Source organism: Phodopus roborovskii, unplaced genomic scaffold (assembly GCF_943737965.1).
Source record: "Phodopus roborovskii unplaced genomic scaffold, PHOROB, whole genome shotgun sequence".
Classification (NCBI taxonomy): domain Eukaryota; kingdom Metazoa; phylum Chordata; class Mammalia; order Rodentia; family Cricetidae; genus Phodopus; species Phodopus roborovskii.
In genome coordinates this window covers 11,192,830-11,210,453 of record NW_026126540.1, presented here as the reverse complement: position 1 = coordinate 11,210,453, position 17,624 = coordinate 11,192,830, and the positions used below count along the sequence as shown (strand labels likewise).

The window sequence follows — 17,624 nt, the reverse complement described above, 5'->3', positions numbered from 1 at the left end:
ATAATCTACCTGAGATATTTATAAATAATCAAGATATAATTTTTTGAATGTTGCTTTGCACAATGATTCCAACTTATATTTAAAATAAGCCATCAAATAATTTACAACCAAAGGGCATTTTATATTTCCTCTTCTGTTGTGGATAAAGCTTAAGGATTTGCTTAAGTTAGGCAAGGGCTCTATCACTGATGAATAATTAAGCCTTTGATGAGAACATGCACATTGTTCTAAAATACAAAAAGAAACTTAGATGAAAGTATTTTCATCCATCTTCTAATTGAGATCACTGTTTATAACTCAAGCAATAAAGTGTCTACCACTGAAAATAAATACAATAAATTTGCCACATTCCATTAGAAAGTTCCTTCGTGTCAATGTTAGCCAGAATATTTTTGGACATACAATTCATTGTATTTTTACCTGAATTGAGGTTGTGCCTAAATACTGTCTTATATGATTTTTATCTTAGGACATCAAGAGCACAAACACTACACTACAGAAAGTCTTACTTTCAACCTAGTAAGAATACATTTACTTTATTATTGGTGTAAAAATTAGGTAAAGGGCAGTATTCAGACAGAAGCCAAATTGGGAAGGAAAAGCTGAACAATCAGCCTGGAGGCTAATGACACCCATGTGTAAAACACAATGATACCCTCATATTAGTTGTGAAACACTTTTCATAAGCCTTGATTACCTCTTTAGTGAAATGCATGTAATAATGTTTTCCATCACATAGAGTCATTGTGAGGATTAAACACAATCAGGTTTGTATTGTTCAAGTAATCACTACAACTCACCTCTTATTTTCAGATAGAAGTTTCTTTTGGGATTTCACTTCATGAAATTATACTAGTCTTTATAGTTAAGAAAAACATTTTCAGTTCACACAATTGTTTGCACAGATTTGACTGTATATATTTAAGAGTTTCTGAGTGATTTTTAAGTATGGTAAATATATATTTCCCTATGTAATTGGCTAATATGACTGAGCTTATTTGACATTTGTCATTTACTCATCTATAATTTGATAATTCAAATTCTAGCATCTATTTTTTAATTCATGGATGAAAATCAAAGGTATTTATTGATTCAATTTAATCTAAATGCAAAATGTTTATCAAACCTTCAATCCTAAATGAATAGTTGATGTGATAAATAATATTCTTAGGTATTAAATATGTATAAAATATAATGAGATAACTGGAGACATTATAAGTGGATGCAAATTAAATAACATTTCAATCCTCCTAGCTGTTGCAAGGGTTTGAAATTCTGCATTGGGTTAGAAGCTTACAGGGTGGAGAATCCAAGAGACAAAAATTTTCAGTCTGCTGTACATGTTAGGGTATGAAACAGTGAGATAGAGCAAACTAACTTTTTAGGACAAAGGTCTCAAGTTATGTCATATAACCAGAAAATAGTAATTGGCAATATGTGTTGAACTTAAAATAAATACCAAAACCCCAGTGATTCACAGAAAATATGGTGATTGCCAATAAATGTGAATTAGGTGGAAACTGCAGCTTCACATTCAATCAACTTGAATAATAACTACATAAACATTTGCAATTAAAAGACTCAGTTTAATTTTGCCTCTCAACATAATGAAGGTATTTTATCATAAACGAGTTTTACAAAGTGAACTTAGTAAAGAGGCTAGCAAAGAAAAAATAATAATGAAAAATCTGTTACTACATAAGATACATACATCCTACTGTCCTTTCTCAAAATAATGGAAAGTTAATTATAATAACAGTGCCCAAGAGAAGCTGTCAGACAACTAAGAAATACTGATATTCCTTACAAATATATTGTGTATATTAGGCATCCTTCAAAGAGATAATACTAACTTCAAATACACTGTGTACTCTATTTTTATTTGTGTTTGCCTAAACACTCCAACTAATTGTCAATATGTTCTTAGGACTAAAGAGATTTAAAAAATTCTCTAATTATATACCATACAGTATTATTTTTTGACTTTGAAATATGGACCCTTTGTTATTTGTCAGTGTAGCTTTTAAACACAGCCAAGTTCTGAACTTCAGTGTTTGTTTCATTTCAAGTCTATCTTGACTATTCATTTACATGATCAATATGCACTGGAGTATTATTCAGAAAAACAAAACAAAAAACAACAACAAAATAAAGCCTGACAGTGACTTTATAAATATGGTATGAAATCTTAATTGTGAAATAGGTTTCAAAAAATCTAGACATATTAAACATTTCAAATGACTCCAAGTTGGATTTAATTTCCCTGAATGAAGCATCTTATTTGTAGTAAATTATTTCTCATTATAAATACATAAAAGAAAAGAGAAACAAAGTTTTAAGAAAATATTTAAATAATTTGAATGCCCTGAAGCGTGAGCTTTGGCCTCTTTCACTTCTCAGCTTTTTTATGGCATTGAGTAACATGCATTTTATAAGTCTTTCTTTTCAGTGATTTTAGATATGAAATAGTGTTCTCCTTTCCATACACATACTATGTGTATCATTCTTCTATGCATTATCAGTGAGAAAGAGGTATGGATTGAGTTCCTTGTCAGTCTGCTGACTCATCTCCATTATTCAGTCCATATAATACCCCTGAAGCATCACACTTTGATCCCCACAGTGTAGGGTGTCAGAAGTGGATGGTGTCTATCATTTGGATAGAATTCTTCCATCCTCACATACTGTCCAGCTGAAAGTGTCTGATGTGAAAGACAGGCAGGCTGCTTACTTTTGTGAGCCTATTACTGGCTGAAAAAAAAAAAATTACTATGACCAAACAGATTTATCTCTTCCAGATTAAATATCTATCTGCAGACATAATTATACACATTTCTATTTTTAAAGCTGACTGCAGTTCACACAGAAATCTGTGACACATAAAAATGATAATGAGGAACAACACTGCTTCTGACTAACCTTTCTTTCAAAAAATTTTTACTTTATAGCCAGTATCGGGGATTAAATCCAGAGCTTCACAAGTGAGAAGCAAGCCCATTACCACTCAGCCATAGAAAAATATTTAAAATAACTCTCTATTTTTTCCTAATACTTGTTGCTTAATTAATGTTTTAGAAGAGTTAAAATTAATGTGTTTTTAAGATGGAATCTTATTATGTAGCCCTGGCTATCCTGAACTCATAATGCAACAGTCACCCTACCTCAGTCCCCTGCATGCAGAAAATATAGTACCAAATTTTATTGTGTACAGATTGATGATGCAAGGGTGACATAAAACATTAAATGTAAGTATATTCATTTTATCATTTAGAGAAAAATATGAGAAAATCTGTAGCATCCTTTTAAAATTATTTTTAAGATACTATATTTGTAAAATATCAGTTAATATGTACATCCAATGTTTTATATTAAAGAATTGACTATAGTGAAAATTGGGCTATATAGATAAAGATTTTTGAGCAGGGCCTTATACTTTTCTTCTGTTCTTATCAAGAAGCCACATTTTTTATATTAAAATTTGGTTTAACCTGAAAGCCTTGAGCTTATGGCCACAGCACTTACAGGTGTCCAATGGCAGATACTGTCCTTGTGGACACCCAGCCATGTTTCCAGTAACCAAGTTGTGTTGCCCATGATGCCACTACCTGTATCTCATTATCTGTGCAGTGGTGGGGTGGGATGAGGCTCAAAATAGAACATCTTCTGCATAGTTCGATGCCAATTTTTCCTGCTACTTAATCATATATCTTCATGATAGTGTACTTTACTGATCTTGGGAAGGTATTTCCTTCAAAGGAAACTCTGCAGTGTTATTCAGTGTGCTTCATTATTCATATTCCTACAAGGCCAGCCATTGAGCAATAAACTCTTCTTGCCTGGACTGCTTGATGGTATACTCTATAACTGGACATTCAGGACCTATAGGAAAGTGACCACTGAAATTGTCAAAACAAGATGGGATGGTCCTTCAGGATTCCTGCTTCATTAAAAAGTCTACCAGACATTCTACAGGACACAGAGAAAAATGACTGACAAACTGTCACTAAAAGTGGGATGGTTTCAAATTTCCTGCTTCACTGAGAAATCTGATAGATACTCTATGCCTATAGCCCTAATGTTACAAAAACAACTTTGGTTGACTGTCCTGGCAGCCAGAGTTTTGGATGTTTTTTTACAATTCACTTCCTATTTTCTTATAGCCTTCTAGGTTCTTTGATGGGGTGGAAAACTAGATGGTTACAATTACAGTTTTCCTTAATTATGATAAAAGATAAATTAGATATAGGACTTTAGACTCATACAGATAGGAAAGATAATATATTTTTTTAGTTTTGTCAAATACAAATAGACTAAATATTGTAACTATAATCTCTGCTTGACATGTATTTTGTTATATGTAATTTTAAAATGTTAAAGTTAGAACCTTCCTTTTTATTTAGACAGAGAATGGGAGATGATGTGGGATGCCCTTTTGTATGCTGTGAATATGTTTTTATACTATAGGTTAATAAAATAACTGGTTTGGCCAATGGACAGGCAGAATATCACCAGGTGGGAAATCCAAACAGAGATATGGAAAGAAAAAGACAAGTCAGGGAGATGTCAAATAGCACCTCAGGACGCAAGATGAAAGGTAATATGGTACGAGGCTTGTAGTAAAACATAAAATAGTGGAAACTGGTTAATTTAAATTGTAATGGCTGGCTAATAATATGCCAGAACCATTGATCAAACAATTATAGTTAAAAATATAAAATAGAGCAATTGGTGTTGGATTTATAGCTCATGTACAGCCTCATCTTTGCCCTTGAAGTCACAATTACCAAAAAACCTGACACAATGTGAGGACTCAATCAAGTTCCATGGATTAAGAATTAAACAAAGTTCACTTAAGATGTGTTTGAGTGATATTATAGAGCTCAGTATTAGAGAAGATTATTTTAGATCACAATGAATGGGTAAGGAAACAGGGGACAGCACATAATAGAACATCATTTGGCTCTAAAAACCTTGACAATCTTTTGTTTGTTAGAAAATGGATGTAACAAACTATAAAAATGACCCCTGAAAGTATACTCTTACCCTAGAGACAGGAGAAAGGGCCTAGGCTCTACTACAAATGACATATTTTGATGCTACCTCCTTCAAGGCCTCACCCTCCCTGTGGAGTGTGTGCCAGGGAATGGGATGTGAGCATTGTTCCAGAGGGCCTGGGATGATGGGATGGAGAGGGAACGAAGATCGATATGTAAAGTAAGAAAAAATAATAATAATTAAAAAAGAATGAAAGAAAATAGATGTAACTGCCAGTGGCCCCACAAACTGACCAAGCCAGAGGCCTGGTTTGGTCTTATGCAGGTTCCCCAGTAGTGTTTATCCGTAGTACATGAACTGGCTTTGCAGAGCCCATTACCTATGGAGGGATACTTTCTCAGCCTAGATTTAGGGAGGAGGGCTTTGTTTCTGCACCAAATGATGTGACAAACTCTGTTGATTCTACATGGGAAGCCTCACCCTGTCTGAGGAATGAGTGGAGTTAGGGTGGGGAGATGGTGGGGGGAGCAGGAGGACAGAAAGGAAAGAGAACTGTGATTGGTACATAAAATAAGATTGTTTTAAAAATAACTAATTTAAAGAAGAAATCACAAAGAAAAATAGATGTAACTTAATGTTATGTTCAGTGAAATAGTTCAAAATGTGTCAGAATGACAAATTTTTACAGATTTCTCTGACATAAAATAAATAAAAATAAAATCTGATATATAGCACTGGAGACAAACTGGGAAGTACTAGAGAATAAGAAGCTAGTGTAGATAGAAGAGAAAAAAGGTATCAGTTAATTACAATTAGATAGCAGGAAGACATTCTGAGGTGCTGTTGAAAAACATGGTGACTATAGGTAATTTTAAAATGTTAAAAGAATTTGCACTGTTTTTTGCCACAAAAAGAAAAGATTATATGAAAACATGTATATATATTCTGACACAAGCAATATGTGATGACAATGACTCCATGTATTGAATCACCACATTGTGATGAAGAACACATACCATTTTAGGTTTTGTGAACCTTTGATAATAAATTTATACAAAAAATAAGTTTTGATTTCATTTGAAAGCTCCTGGAGTCCCATTTGGAAACCCATTTGGAAAACTCGTTATTTTGAATTATTTGATAGGATATACTTTCACAAAAAGACTGAAACAGAAGCTTGAGTATCTATAATTGTTATAAAGCATGTTGTTTGTACATGTGCATTTACATTTGAGAATAATGTCTGTTGACAGTATTTTTCTTTCTAATCTTTAAAAATAAATGAACAGTGTAGATGAAGGAACAACTATGCTATAGCCTAGCAAACTCTAGGAAATATTGACCACATCATCAACATACTGAAAAATCCATAATAACTGCTTAAACATGATTAACAAAAAATTTAAAATAAATTAATCAATGGTCAGAAACCACTTTCTCTTGAATGAATCCATGGGTTCTTCAGGTAAGATCAGTAAATTTTAAATTTTAGTTGTTGTTTTTTGAATTCTTATTAGGCGATTGTACCTAAATTTCAATATAGAAATCCATTGGGAAAACAATTACAATGCATTCAAAAATTTAATTTTCAGTACTGAACAGTTTTGGAGTATCTAAAAGTTAAACATTTAATATAATTAGAACTGTTAATTTGATAATTTATGCTTCTCTCCTACATGAATACTTCAGATGATCTTTGTAACCTGATAGAGTTTTCAGTACAATTTAAAATTAAATAGAGATGGTTTCACTAAAATGTTTAGTTGTCAAAAACACACCACCCAAAAATATTGAATAGTGATATTTCAAAAGATATTATGTGCCAAGGAAAATATTTTTTCATTTAATACACAAAGTGGGGAATGGACATGAGGAGGCATGATGGAACAAACTGTTATTTCTTAAAAATAAACAACAATACACTTTCATTTCTTAACAATAAGTTTCTGTACTTTTATTATACTATAAAAAAAACTATACAAAACCTATAATTTAAATCCTATATGAATTGTACCACATTTTAATTCTCAAGTATTTTTATGCTCAATATCATCTATATCAATGCTTTTTTCAATCACTTTACATCTCTACCCTTAAAGAAAATCTAGTGAAAAATTCAAATAACTTTGAGCATATTAATTATTCTGTTCACAATATTTAAATGAACTTGACTGATTTTTAACAACAGCTTATTGAAGTGTCCTTAATATGGTGTCTTCCAGAACCTTGCCTGGCCTAATGCATAAGGGAAGTACATGCCTTCATCAGGACACTTGATACATGCTTTAAACTCCCTATCCTCTTCCAAAGGCACCCTAGAGGGAGCTTACAAACACATGTCCAACAGAAACACAAACTGAGAATATTACAATGGTGTTGATTTTTAGAAATATCCGAAGATCTCTTTGCATCTTGCACTTCTAAGAACAGTTTCATAAATGAATTACTTTTGAAATGTAAAGAGTAATCTCTGAAGAAATATTTAGAAGGTGTTTTTTATATTACTATCTGTAGGAAGTTCTTTGCATGATGCACTGCACATGTGAAGGAACAAAGCTTACAGTTTTGCAAATTAAGCCCCATTTGAGCAATGCCCCCCACAGAGACAGCACTGTGAGGGGGAGTGTCCTGATTGTGTTTCCAGAATGCACTGCAGGGTGGCATACAGATGTCTGCCTACTGGCTATGCTTGGAAAGTAAAGTGTCTACACAGCATTAGATGGCTTTTGTTTAAATGGGTATTTGGGGTATCTAATATTGAAAAGTTGCAATCGAATTAGAAACAGAACAAAAAGCAAACAGAAACTGGAATTGTCACTAGGATAGGGGATGACTTGGTTTCTCCCTGTGAGAAACATGAGGTGTTCCTGCTTGCTAATTGCATCAGTTTTGACTCATACAGGCTAAGGATCTCCTATTCCTTGGTAGTGTAATAAATTACTCATGTTGATTTCTAAAAGGGAAAATAATTTTCAAATGAGAAAATTGCAGGAATCTTAGAGATTCATGTTCTGTGTGCTATCAAAATAAATAAATAAATAAAAGACTGCAGTTCATTTTTGCTTCTCAGAAAACTTTAAATTGGCATTGAATGCAGATATAGACCATCTGAGTCTTGCAGTAGAATAGGTAAGCATAACAGTACACGGGCTATTGTTTCAAATCCTGGTCAGTATCCAGGAAGAGTAATAACCTGGTTTTGTCACAGGAATCAGCTGGATGCAAAGATAGCTACACTGTAAGCACTGAATAAAAAACTGTAAAGGCCTTGAGGCTGGTAAATGAGATCAACAGTCCATGATATTCAAAGGAATGAAAATTCAGTAATCTGAAAATAATTTAAACATTTTCCCCTAACTTATTTCTATTTGAATGTGAATCCATAAGTCTGAAATAGATATATATTTGCTTGAAGATCATAGCCTCCTTGACAAGATGAAATCATATATATACCTAGTATAAATAAAGCAAGAGTCCAGTCCATCAGAGATAGAAAACAAAGGGCAAAAATGAAACCAGGAGATGAAGGAAAAACACAGCTCTCTGAAGGAACCCTTCCTTGCCAATGCTCTCCCAAAGCCTGAAACCTAATGCAAGCTGATGTAGCACCTAATTGAATTTTTATTTAGAGCAAGTAAACAGAAACTTTTGAAGAATTTGATGGAATATTCTAAGTGTATCACTCCTTATCTACAATCCACTGATCCACTTCCTGTGTGGGGAACTGAACTGTTACTCTCTTAGTGTTGAAAATGACTTTGAAAAATATCATATCAATGTTTATTCTTTATTCATGAGGAAAAATGATTCCAAAAGATTTTTCACCTACTGCTTATATCCAAGAGAGTTGCCCTCTAAAATCAGATAAGACAGACTTAATTTCTCTTCCCCAAAGAAAGGATGGTTTCACATGTACAAACTGTACCTCAGATCCTATCATCATAAATTAATAGGCACTAGAGATTATATTTATCCCCTAAAACCTTAGTGATAAAGTACTCTTGGAAATTTTTTTTGACAAATAAATAAAGGAAAACACTGTTTTAGTAAAATCACAAAGCAAAGATTAATGTTAAATGAAGGATGGATTAAATAGTATCCCTCTTTAAAGTTAGACAAAACTGAGTGAGTCACAATGATTTAAGGCAGTGGACTCTTTGATGAATGGCTTTATTATTACTCCTTGTCCATTTGTCTGAAGAACAACATTTGATCTTGTCAGGAACACATATGTCATCACACTGTAAAGGAAGGACAGGTGAAAGTAGCTACCTCTGTCCGTCTGACCAGGTCTTAGTAACCAAATGCTTGCCCAAACACCAATGTAGATATGGAGAGAATGTTTACATAGGTGACTGACAGCATCTAATATGGTGGCATGTCCCAAAACTTATGTGTCTAAACGTGGCAAAATTCTATCTCAAGTCTAACATTGAAACCTAGGTTGAGTTTTCTGATTACGCTAAAATCCTTACTTAACATTCAGGTTGATTTGAGTTTCTAATCTGATGACCCACAGCAGTGATAAGCAGACAGATCTACTGTTGGTCAGTCCTACTGATACTGGACTAAACACCTTAGCCCACCATTCTCAGTTCAATATTATAAATATATTTATTTTGTAGACAAAGGAGAGTGGGGTAGGAGAGGGTGATAGGGAGAGATAATAAGGAAAGGAAAGAAAGAGGGGATAGGAGAAGTAGTGAAGGAGGGAAATAGAGAGGGAGACAGAGATATAGAGAAAAAGAGATAGAAACAGAGAGACAGATGTCCCTAAAGAAATATTGTCATCTTGTATATACTCCACTATCTTTCCATAAACACACTTAACAGTTGAAAGCTTGAAGCTATTGAGTGCAGTATCACAACATGTGTACAGAGTAGAAAAATCGTATTTTCTATGTTTAAGCATAAGAACAAATACATCATGTAATAATTATTTAATTCAATTTAATTTTATGTGTTCCTCATTTTATTGCCAAATATGTATAATTTTAATCCATGAGCATTGCTTTAGCTATGAATTGCTGTCTTCATATATAAATATAGAGCAGCACTACTTGTTTCTAATGGGTCGGATGAAGATAAACAATCAAGTTCTATATTTGTGATCCTAAATGTCTTCTTTAGTCTATGTCATGGCCTCATCAAAATTAAGTATAGGAATTAGGAAAGAATTTTATGTGTAAGTATGTTCATTATATTTTTTATAATCCCATTTTGAGTGTTAAGTATAAGTCTAAATTTGTGTGGGAGCAGATAGGTAAAATAAGTTTACATTCTAAAAATTATCCTCAGTTTTTTTTTATTTTGTTAAAGAAAGGGTATCCTAAAAAAAACTGGAGATATTCTAAATTAAGTAGCCTAATAAAGTTATTAAATGTTGTATTTATTGTTGAAATTTTGTCTCTATCAAATTCATTATAGCATAAATAAGTATTTAACTGATAAAATTTGATTATTTTCCTTCCTTAACTTTCATGAAATCACAGACAGCATGACAAACTTAGAATGTTCTTCCCTACAAAGTTTCACATTGTTATAAGCTTCAATGTGTTTCCAAATGTATTTTTAATTAAAAAAAATTCTTTCATAAAAACTGCAAAGGAACTTTACATATACTTGCCTGCAATCCAAGGAGCTTTTCACTAGGCTTAATATGCCTCTGAAATTCACATTCTGTGGGTTGTATCACTTTGATTCCATCTTCATAAAAAACATAGAACATGTTTCCAATTCCAAGACCTTAGAAATAAAACACATTTCAAAAGTTCGAAATATAACATTCAGAAACCTTTACAATAAAAACTGAGCACCCATCAATTCCCTAGAAATGCTACATTAGAGATGTTCCATAATGCTAATTAAACAAACTACCGGGACTTCTGTGCATGAGCCTCTGTGAATGAGACACACACACAAACAGGTATTTTCCTGGTCTTCCTGACCTGAAGTGAGGTGGATCTCTTTATATAAATCAATGCATGTTTCATTTCTCTCGAAATAAGTACAAATTGAATCATGAATTCTTACACAGAGATTATAGTGAATTCCAGTCATAATTATTGTGGATATTTGCTAAGGAGTCACTAATGAAGAGCAAGGTCTCTTGAAATAAGTACAAATTGAATCATGAACTCTTACACAGATTATAGTGAATCCCAGCCATAATTATTATGGATATTTGTTAAGGAGTCACTAATGAAGAGCAAGGTCCATTGTAGTATTTACCATAGTTCCCCAAGAAAGATTTGTGAGGACATTGTGTATAAAGAATTTAGAAACTAAATAGATCTAATGTACTAGATTTTGGAGAATATATACTGTCAAAAATCCTATACAAAGGTATTAAATATCAGTGTTTATTTTTGTTGACATTTTTGAAGTCTAAACTAATTACACTTTTACAAAAATCTGTTAATTTTTAAAATAAGTATTTTAAGGTGTCTGTTACATATCTGAAGCATTACATATAAAATTATGCTCTTATAAAAAGTCCACAAGAGGCACATGGAGGTAAAAGGAGACACTTGAAACATGGATGAGGTTTGCTGAAATCTAAGTTTTGAAGCTCTGACTACCTCTTAAGGGATCCATGCACTCAAAGAGTGCTTGCCTACCTGGATCTCCCACAGCCTCATGCATACTTGTTTGAAAGTGTACACATCTGTACAAGTCTATCATGTACAAACAAATGAACTTTGGGCCAAAGAAAGTACATACATGTTGTATGGGCCCCACATATTGATGAACACTTGTTTTGGAAGTGTATACAACTGTCTGGAATTGCTTGGAAGTGTCCATGTCCTCATTCACACATGTCCGTGGGCATTGCACATATGTCCAGGGATATTATGTATTCATGCAAAACTGTTCTAGAAACAAACAACCTGACTGGCAGGTCCCACATCTTCATGTTACATGCCTGGGAGTGTACATACCTGCCAGAGTACCCAAGTGCACAACCTTATTTGTTCTGAAGGAGTACCCTCAAATTCTGTGTTACCACTATACTAAGCTACCCTCGTCCTGGGAGCATACACCCACGATATGGACTACCAATACTCATGTAGTCTTTTCTTTAGATTCAGTCTCTGCTTACATTCACTAGATGCAACTCCAAGTCCATGGGTCTTTTTTAAAAATCTGGATGGAATGTTTCTTTTTTCCAATAATACTGTTTGCTTCTAATTTATTCAGCCAATTACACAGTACAAGTTCTTTGAAAGACAAAGGATCATCTTATATCATGATACGTTGGAAAGTCAAATGTTAATTGAAATGCTGAAGTCTCAAGGTTCCATAAATTCTAGAGAACTTCATTCAAATTTTAACAGCAGGTATTGACTAACAATTTTTATGTTTTACTAATGAGCCCACCCCCCAGTTTGCTAAGTCCACTCTCAAGCTTTGCATCCATTGAGGAACAAAATAAAATTACTCATTTACATAAATGTTTGTGTAAGAACTTAACTCATAATATTATAATTTGGCATCTACTAAATATAAAGTCATAAATTTTAGACATATAGTCATATCTCTCCATTTTCATTATTGGGAGGAAAACATATTCAAAGATTAATTCTGACTTTGCGGTTTTAATACACAGTATTTTTATACTTTCTCTTATAACACATGATTTTATGTCATGCAATAACTTAACATAGAGTGAAATGACTATAGATTATTTCAACAATGATCTGTTAATTACAGTTCCAGAAAATACACATTAAGAAAAGATATTCCTGATCAGTAGCAGAAATGATAAGACTTATATACAAGTGAAATTTGACACACAAAATTTCATAAGTAAATATTCATTGGTTGTCAGATTTAAGCTAAATGCATACCTGTGCATAACAGAATATAAATTACCTATACATATAGCAAGGCTTAAAAAGATGGCTACTTTTTATTTGTGTTAGTAAAACCTACTTGTGTACATTAAATGGATTAATGTAAGTTATTTATTAATAACTATTAATTTAATAATATTGCTTCCTGCATAATGCTGGAGCAATAAACAAACTACACTTTGTTGTCTGTTCAAGTTGTGTAGAAACTTCTGGAGTTTTCCATGTTTCTTACAATGCTCCTCTCAATTTCAAGTGAGAACACATCTACCTTGAATTCTGCCTGATGATTAGCATCATGAATTGGAACACATGTGGAACTGGCAACTAGTTACCATCCAGAATATCTGTTTATTTCATTGAACTATTTCCATCCTTCACCTCTGTATATGTTCAGTATGGTTCTTTTAACCCTGTTTTTTGCACAATGTAATCAGTGGGATCCCATCATGATGAATGAACTGGTTCAATTTCTGAGCTGAAGTGTCCTTTAAATCACCTTATTTATTTATGCAAATCACACATTAGAGCCTGTAACTCTGCTTCTTACCTTTTAAAATATGAATTCACACCAGTAATTTTATAAATCACAAAACATATCCCATGATGCCAGTCACAGTTAAAATATAATTATCTTTTCTAGAGTTCACCCTCTTTTGTTCATTTTAATTTTCTCCAGTATAAAAATAATACCTTGGTGTTTATGAAATCATTCAGAAAACACTCGCTTTTGGGCACAGATTATAATTGTGTGAAAGCTCCCCTTATTGTATTTAGAGATAAGAACAGTATCACAAAGCTACTACCTCTCATGGGCAGGACATGTAATGCAGGTGAGAAGTCAGTTCATTACTATATTCATTCTTTATTAAACATAATTTGGTTCTTCATTCTATGTTAAACTTCTGTCTTTTCTCCAATACTTAATTTTATATCTTCTTTCCCAAGAATTCATGATCTCACTAAAATTTTAATTTGATATCTAGTAGAACATTTCTCATACTTTGTCCTTTCAGACTTTCCCTAGACCTTTCTGTTCATATTCATAGTGGATTAAAATGCCATTCACACTTTCTAGTTTATCACTCAACAAAGACAGTGTCTTGTTCTTGAAGGCTAGAAGATGTGATGTCACCTGCATCTTCAATAATCAATTTTTAAACAGATAACTATGTCAGTTTTTGCTATTAGGCCCACAACAAAATTGTTTGAAAGGTGCAAAACAATTCATGTCTGCTAATTACTTTTGAAAATGCAGTAGTTTAAACAATACTGTGTTCTTTAGATAACATTTTGGCTTCTCTTTAGGGCATTTTTCATGCTGAACAAAGCTCTTCCTGGCTTCACAGGTAACACAAAGCAGTTAACCTCTATGAACTTAGTATTTTTTCAAGTGCAAATATGTACATGCATACTAGAAAAACTTGTAAACAATACATAAGGAAGAGGAATCCTGATTCTCAGAGTAAAGATAATTATTCCTACAGTTTTTAATTACACAGATTTTTAAGGGGATCCAGTGCTACAGGACATGACAAACGCCCTGGAATTCAGTGAAAGCTTCTGCCATGCTAGTCTTAATGGTCCTTTTTTTTTTTTTTTTTTTTTTTTTTTTTTTTTCCATTTCTCATGTGTCAGTCGAGACAAGTATATGTATCATGTCTTTCCCAAATCAATGATACATCTGACTGTTAATTTAGTAATTAGTCCAAAATTATCTTAGTTCCTTTGTATTCTCTTTTCCTTCTATACAGAGTATATAGAAGATACTGAAATAATTACATGTCCATTTATAAGTAGATAGTATTCCTAATATATACTGAACATTTAATACAACATTAATTCATTGAAGGACATATGGTGGCAGTGTGTACTGGTATCTGGGGAAAGGACCCCGATAGCTTGAATTTTGTATCCTGTTATCTCTGCCATTAATTAACATTTCATACATGATTAATTTTGTTCCAAAATTATTTGAATCATTTCTGGATTCTGGGTGCTTATTTAAGCTAATAAAAAAGTATCTTGTGATAATATTTGAAGGTTAAACTGTCAAATGGCCTTAGTATATATAATGTTATTAATAACAACTTAAAATGCTATGATCATTTGTTAATCAAAGGTATGTCACTGGGCCTAAATAGTTATTAAGTATTTCCTTAATTCTATCTTTCCCTTTTCATTGGCTTATAAATATACATACATATATATGTATATTTACACACACACATATACATATATATATTCTCAGTATACATTTATAAGTTAAAAATAAAATATCATTTTTAGCTAAAAATGAATATGGACATTTCTTGCCTTGACTAGAAAATTTTGTGTTTTTGAATGTTACCATTATTTGTATCCTGAAGAGAGCTAAATATGCCTTGAGACACTGAGAACAATCATATTAATACATGAAAATAATGTCTTCGTATTATGCTTACTAAAGTAACACTTGTATAAATATGAATCCTTGAGTTTAATCCTAAGAATTACAGAAGCAATGTCTTTCTTTATTGTTTCATATTTCTGTAAAGACTTTTGGGAGTAATGGTGTCCAGTATTTTTCAGGCAATAGTAGTACAGAAGTGTGCATTATCTCACTACCTATACATGAGCCAGAATGATTTACGTTAGTGTCTCTTTTTAATGGCCATCTGAGATGAGCCTGTTAGTAGATAATTATGATATCGGTATTACATTGTACATTATAAGTTAATAATGCTAACAGTTAAAAAATTTAATATTTATGGACTTTTCATGCATGTTGGGTTGGTTCCCATATCACAGATTTAAAGACTGCATCCTTGAAGTGCAGTGAGCAACTAAGAGTTCATTTCATTTTTTCAGCAGTCAACTGCTAAAACCAGGTCTGTGGTCACTGATCTTCTGCTCAGTAGAAGTTGTCCTCTCCCTCACAATGGTGAATTGAACTAAATATTTTAATGTCCAGATAAATAGTTTTTGCTGATGAAATATGGTATAAAGAAACACTAAAAGCCATGCCAATGCAGGTTTTAGTCTAATTGAGCTTAGCATTCAAGTTGAACAAAAGGGCAGGTTGGGCACACAAGAACTGCTTCATTAATAAGTTAGTAAAGAAGATCATGAAGGAGAGTTGAAGAGCCTAAGTAAGAAAGTTAGAATGCCTTCTCATGGTAACAGAAGTGAGAAGGCCATTTTCCACAGGATTTTGTGTGTGTGTGTGTGTGTGTGTGTGTGTGTGTGTGTGTGTGTGTGTGTGTGTGTGTTTGTTTGCTTGTTTTGACTAGTGAAGAGGATGGCAAAAAATGTGTTCCTGAGTTACATTGCAACATGTTGACTATTGTTCAAAAGCTAAGAGCAGCCCTCCTGAGTATTAGTAACTGGTATAGTTATTTTAGAAATAAATACAAAACTGATACAAAACAGCAGGCCTAAGTTCAGTAATGAAACTATTTGAATTATGCTTCAACTTAGTAACAAATTTTATCTAAAATATAATCATTTCATAGGACAGTTACACAGTTATTCTTATAGAGATTTTACCAAAGTTTGTTGTGGAAAGTATGGTAATTTCAATTGCTTTTACTGTTTTGACCTGCTTTGAAACTTTTAAAACTACTTATAGATATTTGAAGGAAATTTCTATTATTAATGTATCAAAGTGACTTATAGTGAAATAATTGTTAGTCTGTTTTACATTTACTCTCTCTCTCTCTCTCTCTCTCTCTCTGTGTGTGTGTGTTTTGTGTGTGTGTGTGTCACAGTATACAGAAGGAGGCAAGAGTAAAGTCTAATGAATTTGGTTCTTTCCTTTCACCCCATGTGTCCTGGGTTCAAATCCAAGTCTTCAGGTTTGGTTTCAAATGTCTTTACCCACTGAGCTATTTTGCTGTTCTATTCAAGTGATACGCATTTTAATAGTATTCGGTTTATGCTAGAAAATAGTAGTACAATCAAAATCTTGAGTCAAAGTGAAAATAAACGAACTACTGAAACAAATGGTAGTCTGCAAATATAGTAAACATCAAGTTAAGAAGTCACAATATAACATATAATTTAATTTGGTACCTTCTTCTCTCCATAATATGTTAGCTACTGCAGCATGCCAAAAAAGAAAGAGAAGAGAAATCACATCAGGAAAAGTTTGTTGACTAGTAATATGAATAACCACTATCGACCTCAGTCTAGAAAAGGAAGAAGTGATGAGGTGAACTTTAAAGGCTACAACAATTGATTGTGCAGTGAAGTATCAGTGGGTGCACTTTTTAAATAGACTAGTTTTTGGAAAAAAGACTTTGTAACAGTTTAAGAACTTTTTTTTTTTATATATATATCCTTAACTCAGAATAGTTAGACTACTTTTTTGTGATACACCATTAGGACAAATATTGGTAGCTAAAACTATTGAATTATTTGACAATTTAAAGTCACCAATAAAATGTTATAATTTTCCCCTTGTTCTACAATGGTGTAATATTCTCCCACAATGTGAGCTCCCTGTAATGAAGCAGCTTTCTAGAAGATAAGGAATCTAAAAGTAGTTTCTTCTTATTTTTCTGTAGTACATTCATTTGTTGTTTCAAACCAGACATTACAATAATATATGTAAAAAAATATTTTCCTGATTTCAGGATATAGCACATATTTTTGAGGAATAGGTTTATTAAATATTAATAGAGACTAAACCAATAGACACTTAAAATATTAGAAGTAATAAAAATGCCATATACTGTTTTTAAAGTTCAAAGTCAACAGCTAATGTTTTTGTGTAAAAAACAATGTAAATTAAAA

At 32.6% G+C, this 17,624-nt stretch overlaps 1 protein-coding gene across 1 annotated transcript in view; it reads right to left on the bottom strand.

The window, feature by feature from the left end:
* Fstl5 (follistatin like 5) overlaps positions 1–17,624 on the bottom strand; it is a 530,620-nt gene that overhangs the window by 84,466 nt on the left and 428,530 nt on the right. Inside the window, exons 10-11 of the mRNA XM_051199180.1 lie at positions 16,902–16,928; positions 10,622–10,740 (exon numbers count right to left, since the gene is read on the bottom strand). Coding sequence (XP_051055137.1) covers positions 10,622–10,740; positions 16,902–16,928 — 146 coding nt within the window. The remainder of the gene's footprint in view (positions 1–10,621; positions 10,741–16,901; positions 16,929–17,624) is intronic.